The sequence below is a fragment of the Oncorhynchus tshawytscha genome, linkage group LG12, assembly GCF_018296145.1.
Source record: "Oncorhynchus tshawytscha isolate Ot180627B linkage group LG12, Otsh_v2.0, whole genome shotgun sequence".
Taxonomy (NCBI): Eukaryota; Metazoa; Chordata; class Actinopteri; order Salmoniformes; family Salmonidae; genus Oncorhynchus; species Oncorhynchus tshawytscha.
The window spans coordinates 2,553,610-2,574,190 of NC_056440.1; the positions used below are offsets into that span (position 1 = coordinate 2,553,610).

At 44.0% G+C, this 20,581-nt stretch overlaps 1 protein-coding gene across 1 annotated transcript; it reads right to left on the reverse strand.

The window, feature by feature from the left end:
• Positions 1–1,298: 1,298 nt before the first annotated feature.
• Positions 1,299–19,256, reverse strand: LOC112262491. Its single transcript, XM_042331191.1, has 4 exons — positions 19,092–19,256; positions 18,013–18,444; positions 10,378–10,480; positions 1,299–2,093 (listed from the first exon to the last, which is right to left on the reverse strand). Exons 1-4 carry the CDS (start codon positions 19,146–19,148, stop codon positions 1,996–1,998), a joined length of 690 nt encoding a protein of 229 aa, XP_042187125.1. The 5' UTR covers positions 19,149–19,256; the 3' UTR covers positions 1,299–1,995.
• Positions 19,257–20,581: the final 1,325 nt, after the last annotated feature.

Sequence of the window (20,581 nt, forward strand, 5' to 3'; positions counted from 1 at the left end):
CACCTAGATTGCCCACAGGTGGACTTTATTTAATTAATGATGTGACTTTGAAGGTTATTGGTTGCACCAGATCTTATTTAGGAGGCTTCATAGCAAAGGGGGTGAATACATATGCACGCACTACTTTTCCGTTTGTGATATATTTAAAAACAAGAATAATAATTTTTTTCATTTCACTATTTTGTGTATGTCCACTACATGAAATCCAAATAAAAATGGTAAAGGGTGAGAGGGTCAAATCAAATCAAAGTTTATTTGTCACATGCGCCGAATACAATAGGTAGACCTTACAGTGAAATGCTTACTTACAAGCTCTAACCAATGGTGTGGGGAAAAAAGGTATATGTGTGTGTGTGTAGGTAAGTAAAGAAATAAAACAACAGTAAAAATACATTTGAAAAAAGAGTAGCAAAGCTACAGTGCCTTGCGAAAGTATTCGGCCCCCTTGAACTTTGCGACCTTTTGCCACATTTCAGGCTTCAAACATAAAGATATAAAACTGTATTTTTTGTGAAGAATCAACAACAAGTGGGACACAACCATGAAGTGGAACGACATTTATTGGATATTTCAAACTTTTTTAACAAATCAAAAACTGAAAAATTGGGCGTGCAAAATTATTCAGCCCCTTTACTTTCAGTGCAGCAAACTCTCTCCAGAAGTTCAGTGAGGATCTCTGAATGATCCAATGTTGACCTAAATGACTAATGATGATAAATACAATCCACCTGTGTGTATTCAAGTCTCCGTATAAATGCACTTGCAAGGCTATATACAGACACCTGTTAGTCAGGCTTATTGAGGTAGTACATGTGGGTATGGTTAAAGTGACTATGCATATATGACAATAAATTCATTAAAAATCCTACAATGTGATTTTCTGGATTTTTTTTCTCATTTTGTCTGTCATAGTTGAAGTGTACCTATGATGAAAATTACAGGCCCCTCTCATCTTTTTAAGTGGGAGAACTTGCACAATCGGTGGCTGACTAAATACTTTTTTGCCCCACTGTATAAGATGAGCCGAGAGTAGCAGCAGCGTAAAAGAGGGGTTGGGGGGGCACACAATACAAATAGTTCGGAGTCTTATGGCTTGGGGGTAAAAACTGTCGAGAAGCCTTTTTGTCCTAGACTTGGCACTCCGGTACCGCTTGCCATGCAGGTCGAGGGTAAACCTTACCCACAGGCCAACGTCATGACAATGGTGTATCAATACACCCAGTCACTACAAAGATAAAGGCATCCTTCCTAAGGAAACCACTCAGCGAGTTTACCATGAGGCCAATGGTGACTTTAAAATAGTTACTGAGTTTATTGGCTGTGATAGGAGAAAACTGTGGATGGATCAATGACATTGTAGTTACTTCACAATACTAACCTAAAACGACAGAGTGAAAATAATGCTTACACTTGAGACATAACTCTGCCGTTGTGCTGTAGATGTTGTGAATTTGGTCTCTGGTATAATACATTCTATACATGAGTTTATACTGGTTTAAGCAGCCATTTTTGTTAACTGTAATTTTGTTCGTTATGTTCTAACACTCCCCCAATACCTGTTGCATGTGGGTCCTGTCTAATTATTTCTGCATGTGGTTCAATTACCAGTGCAAACAGAAGAGGGGAGAGAGGACATCCCTGTCTTGTGCCCCTTTCATCAGATAATGTATATTTAAATCAGATAATGTTATATTTAAATCAGAAAATGTTATATTTAAATCAGATAATGTTATATTTAAATCAGATAATGTTCTATTTAAATCAGATAATGTTCTATTTAAATCAGATAATGTATATTTACGCTTAAGGACATTTACATAATATTTTTATTAAATGTCTTTCAGGTAGGGTTGTGGGGGGGAGCATAGGAGGGGGTGTGGGGGAGCAAAGGAGTGAGGCGTGATGGTGGGGGAGCAGAGGAGGGAGGTGTTGTGGGAGGTGCGTTTGAGGCTGATGGTGTATAAAGTCCTGGAGAGGTTGTCATGTTCACCCAGCTCAAAGGTCGCGACCCCTGCTGGACATCCACAGGATCCCCCTGAACAACTTCCTCTGCAGGTCCCTCAGGTCCTCAAAGTAATGCACGCTATTCACACCTGGAACACAGTACATTGATTGATTGGTTGGTTGATTGACATTCATACAGTGTCTTCAGAATGTATTTCACACCCCTTATTCCACATTTTGTTACAGACTGAATTCAACACGGATTCACTTCTTGACGCACCCATCCCTTTAGCGGGATCATTTTCATCAGCATCCTCTGAATTGCAGCGCGCCAAATTCAAATTAAATTACTAAAAATATTTAATTTTCATGAAATCACAAGTGCAATATAGTAAAACACAGCTTAGCTTGTTGTTAATCCACCTGGCGTGTCAGATTTCAATACAACTTTTCGGCGAAAGCATAACAAGCGTTTATGTAAGAGCATCTCTCTCAGCAAACAAAATATTACAAACACTAGCAGACAAGTAGATTGGTCACAAAAGTCAGAAAAGCAATAGATTAAATCGCTTACCTTTGATGATCTTCGGATGTTTGCGCTCACGAGACTCCCAGTTACACAATAAATGTTCCTTTTGTTCCATAAAGATTATTTTTATAACCAAAATACCTCCATTTGTTTGGCGCGTTATGTTCAGAAATCCACAGGCTCGAGCGGTACCGACATCGCAGACGAAAATTCCAAGTAGTATCCGTAATGCCCACAGAAACATGTCAAACGTTTTTTTATAATCAATCCTCAGGTTGTATTTAAAATATATCATCGATAATATATCAACCGGGACTGTCGATTTTTCAATAGGAGAGGGAGAGACAATGGCTGCCCCACTCTGTTGCGCAAGCAAAACTCTGCGAACACCCAGCTATCCACTGACGTGATGTTACCTTTCTAGCTCATTTTTCAAAATAAAAGCCTAAAACTATGTCTGGTTGATATCCCTTTAAATGGAGGCAAGGCATCCAATGGAACAGAGAGCTTTCAGGAAAAACAGCACTTCCTGGTTTGATTTTCCTCAGGTTTTCGCCTGATATAATACACACATATATATATATATATATATATATCATTTTATATAATTGACAGCTTAGGTTAGAAAACACTCTAAAGTTTCCAAAACTGTCAAAATATTGTCTGTGAGTGTAACAGAACTGACATTGCAGGCGATAGCCTAAGAAAAATCCAATCGGGAAGTGACTCATGTTTTGAAACCGTTGTCTTCCTATGCACCCCTATTGGCCACTGGGATATCAACCAGATTCCTTTTTCTACGTATTCCCCAAGGTGTCTACAGCATTGTGACGTAGTTTCACGCCTTTATGTTGAAGAATGAGCGTAAACGACTACATTGCGTGAGTGGCCAGCTGTGGGCTCTCAGAGTGATTCTTGCGTAAAAGACTAAGGTAGTCATTTTTCCTCTCGCTCCTACTTAAAAGCTAATTGGTTGGTATATCCCGGTTGATATATTATCGAATAGATATTTGAAAAACACCTTGAGGTTTGATTATAAAAAATGTTTGCCATGTTTCTGTCGATATTATGGATATAATTTTAATTTTTTTCGGCGTTGTCGTGACCGCTATTTCCGGTGGATTTCTGAACATAACGTGACAAACAAACGGAGGTATTTTGGGTATAAAAATAGTCTTTATGGAACAAAAGGAACATTCTAACTGGGAGTGTCATCAGTGAAAACATCCAAAGATCATCAAAGGTAAACGGTTAATTTGATTTGCTTTTCTGATTTTCGTGACCAAGCTTCCTGCTGCTAGCTGGACATAATGCTATGCTAGGCTATCGATAAACTTACACAAATGCTTGTCTTGCTTTGGCTGTAAAGCATAATTTCAAAATCTGAGATGACAAGGTGATTTAACAAAAGGCTAAGCTGTGATGTTATGAATATGAATATTTTCTAGTAATATTTCTTGACCGTTGCGCTATGCTAATAAGTGTAGTTGATGACAATTCTCCCGGATCCGGGATGGGTAGTTCCAAGAGGTTTTAAACAACCGACCCGTCTGTAGGTTGTGTTGCTAAACAACCGACCCGTCTATAGTTTGTGTTGCTAAACAACCGACACGTCTATAGGTTGTGTTGCTAGTTGCTAAACAACCAACCCGTCTGTAGTTAGATCTAAAACATGGTGAAGTTCCAAATTGCCCTCGCTAGACGTGTGTGTTTCAAACATAAGGAAGTGGATGGCTGCAAACGTTCTATTTTTAAACTCGGACAAAACAGAGATACTTGTTCTAGGTCCCAAGAAACAAAGAGATCTTCTGTTGAATCTAACAATTAATCTTGATGGTTATACAGTCGTCTCAAATAAAACTGTGAAGGACCTCGGCGTTACTTTCGACCCTGATCTCTCTTTTGACGAACATATCAAGACTGTTTCAAGGACAGCTTTTTCCCCATCTGCCTAACATTGCAAAAATCAGAAGTTTTCTGTCCATAAACGATGCAGAAAAATGAATCCATGCTTTTGTTACTTCTAGGTTAGACTACCGCAATGCTCTACTTTCCTGCTACCCAGATAAAGCACTAAATAAACTTCAGTTAGTGCTAAATACGGCTGCTAAAACCCTGACTAGAATCAAACAAATTGATCATATTACTCCAGTGCTAGCCTCCCTACACTGGCTTCCTTTTAAGGCAAGGGCTGATCTCAAGGTTTTACTGCTAACCTACAAAGCATTACATGAGCTTGCTCCTCCCTATCTTTCCGTTTTGGTCCTGCCGTACATACCTACACGTACGCTACGGTCACAAGACGCAGGCCTCCTAATTGTCCCTAGAATTTCTAAGCAAACAGCTGGAGGCAGGGCTTTCTCCGAAAGAGCTCCAATTTTATGGTATGGTCTGCCTACCCATGTGAGAGACGCAGACTCGGTCTCAACCTTTAAGTATTTAAAGGTCATAGGTCATATGATTGAGTGTAGTCTGGCCCAGGAGTGTGAAGGTGAACGGAAAGGCTCTGGAGCAACGAACCGCCCTTGCTGTCTCTGCCTGGCCGGTTCCTCTCCACTGGGATTCTCTGCCTCTAACCCTATTACAGGGGCTGAGTCACTGGCTTACTGGTGCTCTTCCATACCGTCCCTAGGAGGGGTGCGTCACTTGAGTGGGTTGAGTCACTGACGTGATCTTCCTGTCTGGGTTGGCACCCCACCTTGGGTTGTGCCATGGCGGAGATCTTTGTGGGCTATACTCGGCCTTGTCTCAGGATGGTAAGTTGGTGGTTGAAGTTATCCATCTAGTGGTGTGGGGGCTGTGCTTTGGCCAAGTGGGTGGGGTTATATCCTGCCTGTTTGTTCCTGTCCAGGGGTATCATCGGATGGGGTCACAGTGTCTCCTGACCCCTCCTGTCTCAGCCTCCAGTATTTATGTTGCAGTAGTTTATGTGTCGGGGGGCTAGTCTGTTATATCTGGAGTACTTCTCCTGTCTTATCCGGTGTCCTGTGTGAATTTAAGTATGCTCTCTCTAATTCTTTATTTCTCTCTCTCTGAGGACCTGAGCCCTAGGACCATGCCCCAGGACTACCTGGCATGATGACTCCTTGCTGTCCCCAGTCCACCTGGCCGTGCTGCTGCTCCAGTTTCAACTGTTCTGCCTGCGGCTATGAAACCCTGACCTGTTCACCGGACATGCTACCTGTCCCAGATCTGCTGTTTTCAACTCTCTAGAGACAGCAGGAGGGGTAGAGATACTCTTAATGATCGGCTATGAAAAGCCAACTGACATTTACTCCTGACATTTACCTGTTGCACCCTCAACAACCACTGTGATTATTATTATTTGACCCTGCTGGTCATTTATGAATATTTGAACATCTTGGCCATGTTCTGTTATAATCTCCACCCGGCACAGCCAGAAGAGGACTGGCCACGCCTCAGAGCCTGGTTCCTCTTTAGGTTTCTTCCTAGGTTCCTGCCTTTCTAGGGAGTTTTTCCTAGCCACCGTGCTTCTACACCTGCATTGCTGGCTGTTTGGGGTTTTAGGCTGGGTTTCTGCACAGCACTTTGAAATATCAGCTGAAGATGTCGTTCCCATAGCAACGATTAAAACATTCCCTAACCAGAAACCGTGGATTGATGGCAGCATTCGTGTGAAACTGAAGGCACGAACCACTGCTTTTAATCAGGGCAAGGTGTCTGGTAACATGGCTGAATACAAACAGTGCAGCTATTCCCTCCGCAAGGCTATCAAACAAGCTAAGCGCCAGTACAGAGACAAAGTAGAATCTCAATTCAACGGCTCAGACACAAGAGGTATGTGGCAGGGTCTACAGTCAATCACGGACTACAGGAAGAAACCCAGCCCAGTCACGGACCAGGATGTCTTGCTCCCAGGCAGACTAAATAACTTTTTGCCCGCTTTGAGGACAATACAGTGCCACTGACACGGCCTGCAACGGAAACATGCGGTCTCTCCTTCACTGCAGCCGAAGTGAGTAAGACATTTAAACGTGTTAACCCTCGCAAGGCTGCAGGCCCAGACGGCATCCCCAGCCGCGCCCTCAGAGCATGCGCAGACCAGCTGGCCGGTGTGTTTACGGACATATTCAATCAATCCCTATACCAGTCTGCTGTTCCCACATGCTTCAAGAGGGCCACCATTGTTCCTGTTCCCAAGAAAGCTAAGGTAACTGAGCTAAACGACTACCGCCATGTAGCACTCACATCCGTCATCATGAAGTGCTTTGAGAGACTAGTCAAGGACCATATCACCTCCACCCTACCTGACACCCTTGACCCACTCCAATTTGCTTACCGCCCAAATAGGTCCACAGACGATGCAATCTCAACCACACTGCACACTGCCCTAACCCATCTGGACAAGAGGAATACCTATGTGAGAATGCTGTTCATCGACTACAGCTCGGCATTCAACACCATAGTACCCTCCAAGCTCGTCATCAAGCTCGAGACCCTGGGTCTCGAACCCCGCCCTGTGCAACTGGGTACTGGACTTCCTGACGGGCCGCCCCCAGGTGGTGAGGGTAGGCAACAACATCTCCTCCCGCTGATCCTCAACACTGGGGCCCCACAAGGGTGCGTTCTGAGCCCTCTCCTGTACTCCCTGTTCACCCACGACTGCGTGGCCACGCACGCCTCCAACTCATCAAGTTTGCGGACGACACAACAGTGGTAGGCTTGATTACCAACAACTACATAGAGACGGCCTACAGGGAGGAGGTGAGGGCCCTCGGAGTGTGGTGTCAGGAAAATAACCTAACACTCAACGTCAACAAAACTAAGGAGATGATTGTGGACTTCAGGAAACAGCAGAGGGAACACCCCCCATCCACATCGATGGAACAGTAGTGGAGAGGGTAGCAAGTTTTAAGTTCCTCGGCATACACATCACAGACAAACTGAATTGGTCCACTCACACAGACAGCATCGTGAGGAAGGCGCAGCAGCGCCTCTTCAACCTCAGGAGGCTGAAGAAATTCGGCTTGTCACCAAAAGCACTCACAAACTTCTACAGATGCACAATCGAGAGCATCCTGGCGGGCTGTATCACCGCCTGGTATGGCAACTGCACCGCCCTCAACCGTAAGGCTCTCCAGAGGGTAGTGAGGTCTGCACAACGCATCACCGGGGGCAAACTACCTGCCCTCCAGGACACCTACACCACCCGATGCTACAGGAAGGCCATAAAGATCATCAAGGACATCAACCACCCGAGCCACTGCCTGTTCACCCCGCTGCCATCCAGAAGGCGAGGTCAGTACAGGTGCATCAAAGCTGGGACCGAGAGACTGAAAAACAGCTTCTATCTCAAGGCCATCAGACTGTTAAACAGCCACCACTAACATTGAGTGGCTACTGCCAACACACTGTCAATGACACTGACTCTACTCCAGCCACTTTAATCATGGGAATCGATGGGAAATGATGTAAATATATCACTAGCCACTTTAAACAATGCTACCTTATATAATGTTACTTACCCTACATTGTTCATCTCATATGCATACGTTGATACTGTACTCTATATCATCGACTGCATCCTTATGTAATACATGTATCACTAGCCACTTTAACTATGCCACTTGGTTTACATACTTATCTCATATGTATATACTGTACTCGATATCATCTACTGTATCTTGCCTATGCTGCTCTGTACCATCACTCATTCATATATCCTTATGTACATATTCTTTATCCCCTTACACTGTGTATGACAGTAGTTTTTTTTGGAATTGTTAGTTAGATTACTTGCTCGTTATTACTGCATTGTCGGAACTAGAAGCACAAGCATTTCGCTACACTCGCATTAACATCTGCTAACCATGTGTATGTGACAAATAAAATTTGATTTGATTTGATTTGATGTACGAAGGGCTATATAAATACATTTGATTTGGTCAGATTTACCAAATTCAGGGAGAGGTAGAGCTTTGTACACATCTGTGTGTGAAGTAAAAGTGGTCTTGAATTTTTTTTTTACCTCTGGTTGCACATTTAACATGCTGATAGAAATTTGGTAAAACTGATTTAAGTTTCCCTGCATTAAAGTCTCCAGCCACTAGGAGCGCTGCCTCTGGATGAGCGTTTTCCTGTTTGCTTATGGCCCTACACAGCTCATTTAGTGCCAGCATCGCTCTGTGGTGATATGTAGACAGCTACGAAAAATACAGATGAAATCTCTTTAGGTAGATAGTGTGATCTACATCTTATCATGAGATACTCTACCTGTTTATATAAATGCATAGACCCATGTCTTAGCGGTATTGACATGTTGAATGCACCGAGGTGTCTGTTCAAACGACTAGTACACAGCTCAGACACCCATGCATATCCCACAAGACATGTCACCAGAGTTCTCTTCACAGTCTTCACAGTCCCCAAATCCAGAACAGACTCTGGGAAACACAGTACTACATAGAGACATGACTACATGGAACTCTATTACACAGTACTACATAGAGCCATGACTATATGGAACTCTATTCCACAGTACTACATAGAGCCATGACTACATGGAACTCTATTCCACAGTACTACATAGAGACATGACTACATAGAACTCTATTCCACAGTACTACATAGAGACATGACTACATGGAACTCTATTCCACAGTACTACATAGAGACATGACTACATGGAACTCTATTCCACAGTACTACATAGAACTCTATTCCACAGTACTACATAGAGACATGACTACATGGAACTCTATTCCACAGTACTACATAGAGCCATGACTACATGGAACTCTATTCCACAGTACTACATAGAGACATGACTACATAGAACTCTATTCCACAGTACTACATAGAGACATGACTACATGGAACTCTCTTCCACAGTACTACATAGAGCCATGACTACATGGAACTCTATTCCACAGTACTACATAGAGACATGACTACATGGAACTCTCTTCCACAGTACTACATAGAGCCATGACTACATGGAACTCTATTCCACAGTACTACATAGAGACATGACTACATAGAACTCTATTCCACAGTACTACATAGAGCCATGACTACATGGAACTCTATTCCACAGTACTACATAGAGACATGACTATATGGAACTCTATTCCACAGTACTACATAGAGACATGACTACATGGAACTCTATTCCACAGTACTACATAGAGCCATGACTACATGGAACTCTATTCCACAGTACTACATAGAGACATGACTACATGGAACTCTCTTCCACAGTACTACATAGAGCCATGACTACATGGAACTCTATTCCACAGTACTACATAGAGACATGACTACATAGAACTCTATTCCACAGTACTACATAGAGCCATGACTACATGGCACTCTATTCCACAGTACTACATAGAGCCATGACTACATGGAACTCTATTCCACAGTACTACATAGAGCCATGACTACATGGAACTCTATTCCACAGTACTACATAGAGCCATGACTACATGGAACTCTATTCCACAGTACTACATAGAGCCATGACTACATGGAACTCTATTCCACAGTACTACATAGAGACATGACTACATGGAACTCTCTTCCACAGTACTACATAGAGCCATGACTACATGGAACTCTATTCCACAGTACTACATAGAGACATGACTACATGGAACTCTATTCCACAGTACTACATAGAGCCATGACTACATGGAACTCTATTCCACAGTACTACATAGAGACATGACTACATGGAACTCTATTCCACATCAAGTAACACATGCAAGCATTTTAAACAAAATTATTTAAAAAAATTTTAAACTGCACCTTATGGAACTGTGAACATGTCATTTACATACCGTATGCGGTGGTGTAATGTGTGTAAAATTGCAGGAAATACACTTTCAAAACAGCAACATTTTCACCCCACTTGAAAACACTTGGTACCATGTTGGGTTTACCAGGTTCTATCGCCATGCGTTGTGCTGCTACTGCTGTATCCTTGATCCAGGCTGCAGGTCTCTGGTTCGACCACTCCTTCAACCCCAGGATGTCTGGACACACCTGAATTGATTGATTGGATTTATTTGAGAATTTAAAAAGAAGGTTGGTTTTACCGGAGACAGCGAGGGAGTTAAGGGTACCAGGTTTTAGCCCATGACTTGATCTGGAAAAAGCAGTGAAGGAGGAGCATAGAATAGTAATCTGCTTCTCAAATAGAACAGTAATCTGCTTCTCAAATAGAACAGTAATCTGCTTCTCAAATAGAACAGTAATCTGCTTCTCAAATAGAACAGTAATCTGCTTCTCAAATAGAACAGTAATCTGCTTCTCAAATAGAACAGTAATCTGCGGCTCGGTCAGGTTGTCAACAAGGCAGCATGGTGCAGCGTCCAGAAACATCTTCCAATTTTCCAGTTCCAATTTTCAAAATAGTTTCCATTGGGAAGTCAGATCAAAGCCTTTTTTTAATTAACAGCAATCACAAAAAAAAATCTAACCAGTGGAAGGCCTGGGGCCTTAATCAACACTAACCAGTGGAAGGCCTGGGGCCTTAATCAACACTAACCAGTGGAAGGCCTGGGGCCTTAATCAACACTAACCAGTGGAAGGCCTGGGGCCTTAATCAACACTAACCAGTGGAAGGCCTGGGGCCTTAATCAACACTAACCAGTGGAAGGCCTGGGGCCTTAATCAACGCTGAAGCCTGTCACATGCTCATTGGCGACCCGTCATTCAGTTGTGAGCCCCACATTGTTCGCTAAATAAAAATAAAATACATTTTTGTGGGGGGGGTTGCCTGTTTTGCATGTTATTTTGGCATTAATACTTCTCACATCAGTTTGCAAACAATGTAAAAAAATATATAAATGTATTTAGTTAATAAAGCCTACATACAAACAGGGTCTCTGTATTGCTTTCTTGAGTAAGACCGCTCCAAGATGCAGGTGTTTCAGCCTAGCTCAGTGCTTTCTGTGGTGGAGAGGCAGCCAGTGAAAAATACAGAGTGTAGGGGTTGGTAATGTTCTCTAGTTGCGCCGTGATTGGCTCAGTGTTCTGTCACTCATGGGGACACTACCTCACTGCCATGTCTAAGGGTAGAGCTTCTGAAATTCAAGCCCCATTGGGTGCTGCCATAGACTTACATTAGAAGTGCCCATCCAAGAACGCTCAAGTTCATTGGCCACAGATAAAATTAGGTCAAATCACGTTATATCTACAGTAGCTTTGATTGGACTGATCATGTCAACTTTTATACTTTCAAAATCTTAGCTAGCATCATCATGAATCAAGATGACAATCTACTGACAAATCCTTTTCAATCCTTGTCATATGAAGAGAAATAATGAAGAGAAATTAATAGGTAAAACGTATTGGTGCTCATCGGACATTGGACATAAACATTACACAAGCTGGAAATCGCAAATTCAACAATGAGTGGTTTGAAAGGAAACAGTGGCTAACTGCAAAGCAATCACTAGCCTGCTATTCAGTGGAGTGGGTGTGTGGTCTCAATTCTGGGTTTAAGGGTATCTTTTCCAAGATTAAAATCATAAAAACATTCAACATCCAGCATGATTTCTGATGCGCTCAAAACGACTGTTTTGACTGGATTTCTAGTGAGTTCAAGACAACTGAGAACTCTGGAAAAAACGAGCTCAGACTGACAAAAAAACATTTTTGAATGGTCATCCAATTCAGAATTGTAAATTGGGAACTGTGGCCTTTTTCTAGAGCTATGACCTGAAATTCACTGACATCCTGATTTGACCTTGCCCCCCCCCCCTCCGCCCTCGAGTTCCCAGTTGTCTTGAAAACACCAGCAATCCAAAGAATGCCAAACTTTGATGAGAAATTTGACCACGAAGGACCGCCGCACCACCTTCCTGTTCAAGTGAGCACAGCACAACATGGTGAGTCCAAAAATGTCTTGTATGCTGCTTCATAAATGATGTAACATGCCAGGGAGATGTGTATACTGTAGCCAAGAAAGTAATACTAAGTGTATGTTGTGTAGTAAGCTGTTAGTAGCCCATTTGCATCACCCTAATAATTTGGTCAATTTACACCTCTTAAATTTTGCCTACTGTTCTGACTTGGTGGTGCACATATAGCCTATAGCCTATTTTAGAGAAATGTAATTATCAAATATTTTAAGAGCTATCATGGTCTGCTTATACAGTGCATTGCGAAAGTATTCGGCCCCCTTGAACTTTGCGACCTTTTACCACATTTCAGGCTTCAAACATAAAGATATAAAACTGTATTTTTTGTGAAGAATCAAAAACAAGTGGGACACAATCATGAAGTGGAACGACATTTATTGGATATTTCAAACTTTTTTAACAAATCAAAAACTGAAAAATTGGGCGTGCAAAATTATTCAGCCCCTTTACTTTCAGTGCAGCAAACTCTCTCCAGAAGTTCAGTGAGGATCTCTGAATGATCCAATGTTGACCTAAATGACTAATGATGATAAATACAATCCACCTGTGTGTAATCAAGTCTCCGTATAAATGCACCTGCACTGTGATAGTCTCAGAGGTCCGTTAAAAGCGCATAGAGCATCATGAAGAACAAGGAACACACCAGGCAGGTCCGAGATACTGTTGTGAAGAAGTTTAAAGCCGGATTTGGATACAAAAAGATTTCCCAAGCTTTAAACATCCCAAGGAGCACTGTGCAAGCGATAATATTGAAATGGAAGGAGTATCAGACCACTGCAAATCTACCAAGACCTGGCCGTCCCTCTAAACTTTCAGCTCATACAAGGAGAAGACTGATCAGAGATGCAGCCAAGAGGCCCATGATCACTCTGGATGAACTGCAGAGATCTACAGCTGAGGTGGGAGACTCTGTCCATAGGACAACAATCAGTCGTATATTGCACAAATCTGGCCTTTATGGAAGAGTGGCAAGAAGAAAGCCATTTCTTAAAGATATCCATAAAAAGTGTCGTTTAAAGTTTGCCACAAGCCACCTGGGAGACACACCAAACATGGGGAAGAAGGTGCTCTGGTCAGATGAAACCAAAATTGAACTTTTTGGCAACAATGCAAAACGTTATGTTTGGCGTAAAAGCAACACAGCTCATCACCCTGAACACACCATCCCCACTGTCAAACATGGTGGTGGCAGCATCATGGTTTGGGCCTGCTTTTCTTCAGCAGGGACAGGGAAGATGGTTAAAATTGATGGGAAGATGGATGGAGCCAAATACAGGACCATTCTGGAAGAAACCCTGATGGAGTCTGCAAAAGGACTGAGACTGGGACGGAGATTTGTCTTCCAACAAGACAATGATCCAAAACATAAAGCAAAATCTACAATGGAATGGTTCAAAAATAAACATATCCAGGTGTTAGAATGGCCAAGTCAAAGTCCAGACCTGAATCCAATCGAGAATCTGTGGAAAGAACTGAAAACTGCTGTTCACAAATGCTCTCCATCCAACCTCACTGAGCTCAAGCTGTTTTGCAAGGAGGAATGGGAAACAATTTCAGTCTCTCGATGTGCAAAACTGATAGAGACATACCCCAAGCGACTTACAGCTGTAATCGCAGCAAAAGGTGGCGCTACAAAGTATTAACTTAAGGGGGCTGAATAATTTTGCACGCCCAATTTTTCATTTTTTTATTTGTTAAAAAAGTTTGAAATATCCAATAAATGTCGTTCCACTTCATGATTGTGTCCCACTTGTTGTTGATTCTTCACAAAAAAATACAGTTTTATATCTTTATGTTTGAAGCCTGAAATGTGGCAAAAGGTCGCAAAGTTCAAGGGGGCCGAATACTTTTGCAAGGCACTGTATGCTCCCTTCATTTATCCTACGGTTTTGACTTGGTGTACAGGGAGAACACTAAGGATTCTGTCATTGTACATGAACAAAGAGTAATATTGACTACGTCCATCCTAGCTCGCTCAATGTCTTAATCGAAATTACGGATGGCCTCTTATCCGCTTGTCGTCCACATATGCCATAGTTTGTGCATCTCAATTGTCAGTAGAAACAACATTTGTTTAAGCAAGTCAGCCACATCAGCTATGTTATCAGCTAGTTCTTTTAAAAAGCAGTAAATGAGGCTGAATGAACTGTTTCGCTGCCACCGCTGATAACCAGGTGTAGCAGTGGTAAGGTGTTGGGACCCTGCTGATAACCAAGTGTAACAGTGGTAAGGTGTTGGGACTCTGCTGATAGCCAGGTGTAACAGTGGTAAGGTGTTGGGACTCTGCTGATAACCAGGTGTAACAGTGGTAAGGTGTTGGGACTCTGCTGTTGGGACTCTGCTGATAGCCAGGTGTAACAGTGGTAAGGTGTTAGGACTCTGTTGATAACCAGGTGTAGCAGTGGTAAGGTGTTGGGACTCTGCTGATAACCAGGTGTAGCAGTGGTAAGGTGTTGGGACTCTGCTGATAACCAGGTGTAGCAGTGGTAAGGTGTTGGGACTCTGCTGATAACCAGGTGTAACAGTGGTAAGGTGTTGGGACTCTGCTGATAGCCAGGTGTAACAGTGGTAAGGTGTTGGGACTCTGCTGATAACCAGGTGTAACAGTGGTAAGGTGTTGGGACTCTGCTGTTGGGACAGCTTCATCTAGGCCCAAACAGTTTGTGGGCACCGTTTGTCACCGTTATAGTGCAATTAATGTATTTCTTAGTGTTGTGGCTTGGCTGGCATGCACCAACCCCAAAATAGATGTACATGCTCAAACAACCACTGTGTCTGCCTCCCATTCAAACTACCACTGTGTCTGCCTCCCAGTCAAACTACCACTGTGTCTGCCTCCCATTCAAACTACCAGTGTCTGCCTCCCAGTCAAACTACCACTGTGTCTGCCTCCCAGTCAAACTACCACTGTGTCTGCCTCCCAGTCAAACTACCACTGTGTCTGCCTCCCAGTCAAACTACCACTGTGTCTGCCTCCCAGTCAAACTACCAGTGTCTGCCTCCCAGTCAAACTACCACTGTGTCTGCCTCCCAGTCAAACTACCAGTGTCTGCCTCCCAGTCAAACTACCAGTGTCTGCCTCCCAGTCAAACTACCACTGTGTCTGCCTCCCAGTCAAACTACCACTGTGTCTGCCTCCCAGTCAAACTACCAGTGTCTGCCTCCCAGTCAAACTACCACTGTGTCTGCCTCCCAGTCAAACTACCACTGTGTCTGCCTCCCAGTCAAACTACCACTGTGTCTGCCTCCCAGTCAAACTACCACTGCCTCCCAGTCAAACTACCACTGTGTCTGCCTCCCAGTCAAACTACCAGTGTCTGCCTCCCAGTCAAACTACCACTGTGTCTGCCTCCCAGTCAAACTACCACTGTGTCTGCCTCCCAGTCAAACTACCACTGTGTCTGCCTCCCAGTCAAACTACCACTGTCTGCCTCCCAGTCAAACTACCACTGTGTCTGCCTCCCAGTCAAACTACCACTGCCTCCCAGTCAAACTACCACTGCCTCCCAGTCAAACTACCACTGCCTCCCAGTCAAACTACCAGTGCCTCCCAGTCAAACTACCAGTGCCTCCCAGTCAAACTACCACTGTGTCTGCCTCCCAGTCAAACTACCACTGTGTCTGCCTCCCAGTCAAACTACCACTGCCTCCCAGTCAAACTACCAGTGCCTCCCAGTCAAACTACCACTGCCTCCCAGTTAAACTACCAGTGCCTCCCAGTCAAACTACCACTGCCTCCCAGTTAAACTACCACTGCCTCCCAGTCAAACTACCACTGCCTCCCAGTTAAACTACCACTGCCTCCCAGTCAAACTACCACTGCCTCCCAGTTAAACTACCACTGCCTCCCAGTCAAACTACCACTGCCTCCCAGTTAAACTACCAGTGCCTCCCAGTCAAACTACCACTGCCTCCCAGTTAAACTACCAGTGCCTCCCAGTCAAACTACCAGTGCCTCCCAGTTAAACTACCAGTGCCTCCCAGTCAAACTACCACTGCCTCCCAGTTAAACTACCAGTGCCTCCCAGTTAAACTACCACTGCCTCCCAGTCAAACTACCACTGCCTCCCAGTCAAACTACCACTGCCTCCCAGTTAAACTACCAGTGCCTCCCAGTTAAACTACCAGTGCCTCCCAGTTAAACTACCACTGCCTCCCAGTCAAACTACCACTGCCTCCCAGTTAAACTACCACTGTGTCTGCCTCCCAGTTAAACTACCACTGCCTCCCAGTCAAACTACCACTGCCTCCCAGTCAAACTACCAGTGCCTCCCAGTCAAACTACCAGTGTCTGCCTCCCAGTCAAACTACCAGTGCCTGCCTCCCAGTTAAACTACCACTGCCTCCCAGTCAAACTACCACTGCCTCCCAGTTAAACTACCACTGTGTCTGCCTCCCAGTTAAACTACCACTGTGTCTGCCTCCCAGTCAAACTACCAGTGTCTGCCTCCCAGTCAAACTACCAGTGCCTCCCAGTTAAACTACCAGTGCCTCCCAGTCAAACTACCAGTGTCTGCCTCCCAGTCAAACTACCAGTGCCTGCCTCCCAGTTAAACTACCACTGCCTCCCAGTCAAACTACCACTGCCTCCCAGTTAAACTACCACTGTGTCTGCCTCCCAGTTAAACTACCACTGTGTCTGCCTCCCAGTCAAACTACCAGTGTCTGCCTCCCAGTCAAACTACCAGTGCCTCCCAGTTAAACTACCAGTGCCTCCCAGTTAAACTACCACTGCCTCCCAGTCAAACTACCAGTGCCTCCCAGTTAAACTACCACTGCCTCCCAGTCAAACTACCACTGCCTCCCAGTCAAACTACCACTGCCTCCCAGTCAAACTACCAGTGCCTCCCAGTCAAACTACCACTGCCTCCCAGTCAAACTACCACTGCCTCCCAGTCAAACTACCACTGCCTCCCAGTCAAACTACCACTGCCTCCCAGTTAAAATACCAGTGCCTCCCAGTTAAACTACCAGCGCCTCCCAGTTAAACTACCACTGCCTCCCAGTCAAACTACCACTGCCTCCCAGTCAAACTACCAGTGCCTCCCAGTCAAACTACCACTGCCTCCCAGTCAAACTACCACTGCCTCCCAGTCAAACTACCAGTGCCTCCCAGTCAAACTACCACTGCCTCCCAGTCAAACTACCACTGCCTCCCAGTCAAACTACCAGTGCCTCCCAGTCAAACTACCACTGCCTCCCAGTCAAACTACCAGTGCCTCCCAGTTAAACTACCAGTGCCTCCCAGTTAAACTACCAGTGCCTCCCAGTCACCAGTTTTCGTGGACATTTTTTTCCTTGAGAAATACGGCGCCAAACATCTTAGATGTAAAATTGCGCAACGAAGACCTCGGCAAAAGCAAACATTTATTAAAAATGTCTTGATTTACCTTAGACTCATTCAAGCTATTTTAAGGAAGTGTGTACTGGATATGTTGTTGCTACGACGTCTCAAGAGGGACAAACAATAATATTGCCGCTAAGGTGTTTTTCAGTGATGCGAGGCACAGACATTCCCTTCGTCTAGCCGAGTTCTGCTAGGAGCAAAACCCAATTTGAGTCACCTTAACCTGGGGCAGGCTCGGGGCATAAATCAACGCTAACTCGTTTCACACGGAGCAATAACAGAATCCCCTCAACATTACATACCTCACCCTTCTGGAACAAATCCCTCACCAATGACAGCGAATCACAGCTCTTCGCAGTCCTCCATGCCGCAAGATAGGGTAGGAAAAACAAATCAGGGGAAACCAGGCTGGGTCTCTTGCTCCTTGGTTGGCTGCTATTGGTGGAGGCGAGACCAGTGGTGTGTCCCGGGGTGTTGGGGGCAGGCCTAGGGTTAAGGGCTGGCGTGGGGGTAGAGGAGGAGAAGGGCGTGGCTGGTCTCTGGTGGTACCACTTCCGACACTGGGTGTCTGAGAGTCTCGTGATGCATTCTGGGAGCTGGGCCTTGGAGCGGGTGGTGTCGGTCGTTTCTCGGACTGCGGGGAGGGTGAAGGAGGGGAGGAGGCTGATGTTACGGGGGAGGGGCCCATTAGGGGGTGTGGTTCTCACAGCCAGTTGGGTCAGCAGCTCAGAGATCTGAAACAGGGGTGTATTCATTAGATTCCTCTGCAAAACGTTTTGCAATAGAACCTGTATACGGTTTACTCCAGGAACCAAACGGAAGCAAACGATGTGAAACAGAGCGGGACCTACGCGGATGTTTCCATTAGAAACTCATGTTGCTTTCATTGAAAAACATTTTCCATTTGGAGTAAACCGTTTAAATTGGAAAAGTTTTGCACCAGACCAAACGTTTTGCAACGGAATTGACTAATGAATACACCCCAGGGTTGTTTTCATTAGTGGAAACCTCAGTGAAACGTTTTGCAACGGAAAACAATGTTTGGTCCCTGCTGAATTACACCCCAGGAGGAGCCATGAGGACGGAACACGTAAACCCTGGACTGTTTTACTGTCTCAACATCTGACAACTCCTGTATAGGTTAACATCAGCTAACCACACGATACGATATAGCAAGCGGATGCCCGACTGCAGTCGATGACGTGGCACACAAATATTGTTTAACGCAATACAAAACCTGCTCACCTAGTCAAGCAGGAACTTGACAATTGTTTCATGCCGCGTGATGATTTGACCTCATTTTTTAATATATATATATTTTTTTATCTCCCCGAGTTTCCAGTTGAATAAATGACATTGACATAATTCCATGGTTACCTACCTTAATCCCGTAAGAATCTTTGTGTTCTCGCCCTCTCTTCCTCCGTCGGTTTCCCATGATTCGTCTCAGTAGTGACTCGGCAGAACATTTAAAAACATCGCATACAGTAAACCCACCGACTCTGCTAACGGTACTGGAGGTGATGTCATAATAACAGGAAGCGTCCCTTCTGATGTAATAGTGACCTGAGGTGACGACGTCGTTTGGGATCAGACCTAGACTAGTGGATACATTACAGTGACCGATACTTGAACATTTGGCTATAAATAATTGTTTCATAACAATTACAGAGGACAAAAAAAATTCTAGCTAATTGTCAGTCACTACACAACCCTGAAATCATCTCACTATCACTCACTACACAACCCTGAAATCATCTCACTATCACTCACTACACAACCCTGAAATCATCTCACTATCACTCACTACACAACCCTGAAATCATCTCACTATCACTCACTACACAACAGAAATCTAACCAAAACTTCAAAATAAATCACAACAGAAATGATCATTCACTTCACAACACAACCCTTAATTATCCACCCATGTTTTACTGAGACAGAAACAGTAGAAACGACAAGGAGAGTAACCACAGATTTAAAATATATTTATTCTCGTCGACGAGTCACCAACTGTACACTAGTTACATATCTGTAGTATTCACAGCACACAGCCTATATAGCTATACACTGAGTGTACAAAACATTAAGGACACCTGCTCTTTCCATGACAGACTGACCAGGTGAAAGCTATGATCCCTTATTGATGTCACTAAATCAGTGTAGATGAGGGGGAGGAGACGGGTTAAAGAAAGATTTTTAATCATTCAGACGGTGAATGGGGCAACACAAAATATTGAAGTGCCTTTGAACAGGGTATGGTAGAAGGTGCCAGGTGCACCGGTTTGTGTCAAGAACTGCAACGCTGCTGGGTTTTTCACACTCAACAGTTTCCTGTGTGTATCAAGAATGGTCCACCACCCAAAGGACATCCAGCCAACTTGACATAACTGTGGGAATCATTGGAGTCAACATGGGCCAGCATCCCTGTGGAATGCTTTCGACACCTTGTAGAGTCCACGTCCCAATGAATTGAGGCTGTTCTGAGGGCAAAAGTAAGTGCAGCTCAATATTAGGAAGGTGTTCCTAATGTTTTGTACACTCCGTTCATTCTTTCTAGGCCTATATACACACACATATATACACACCACCAGTCAAAAGTTTTAGAACACCTACTCATTCAAGGGTTTTTCTTTATTTTTTAAAACTATTTTCTACATTGTAGAATAATAGTGAAGACATCAAAACTATGAAATAACACATAGAATCACGTAGTAACCAAAAAAAAGTGTTAAACAAATCAGAATATATTGTAATATATATATTGGAATATATTTGCCTTGATGACAGCTTTGCACACTCTTGGCTCCGTTGCGCCACTTGGGAGGCCCCAGCCAATTAATAAAATGGACTACTTTAAAATTGAGA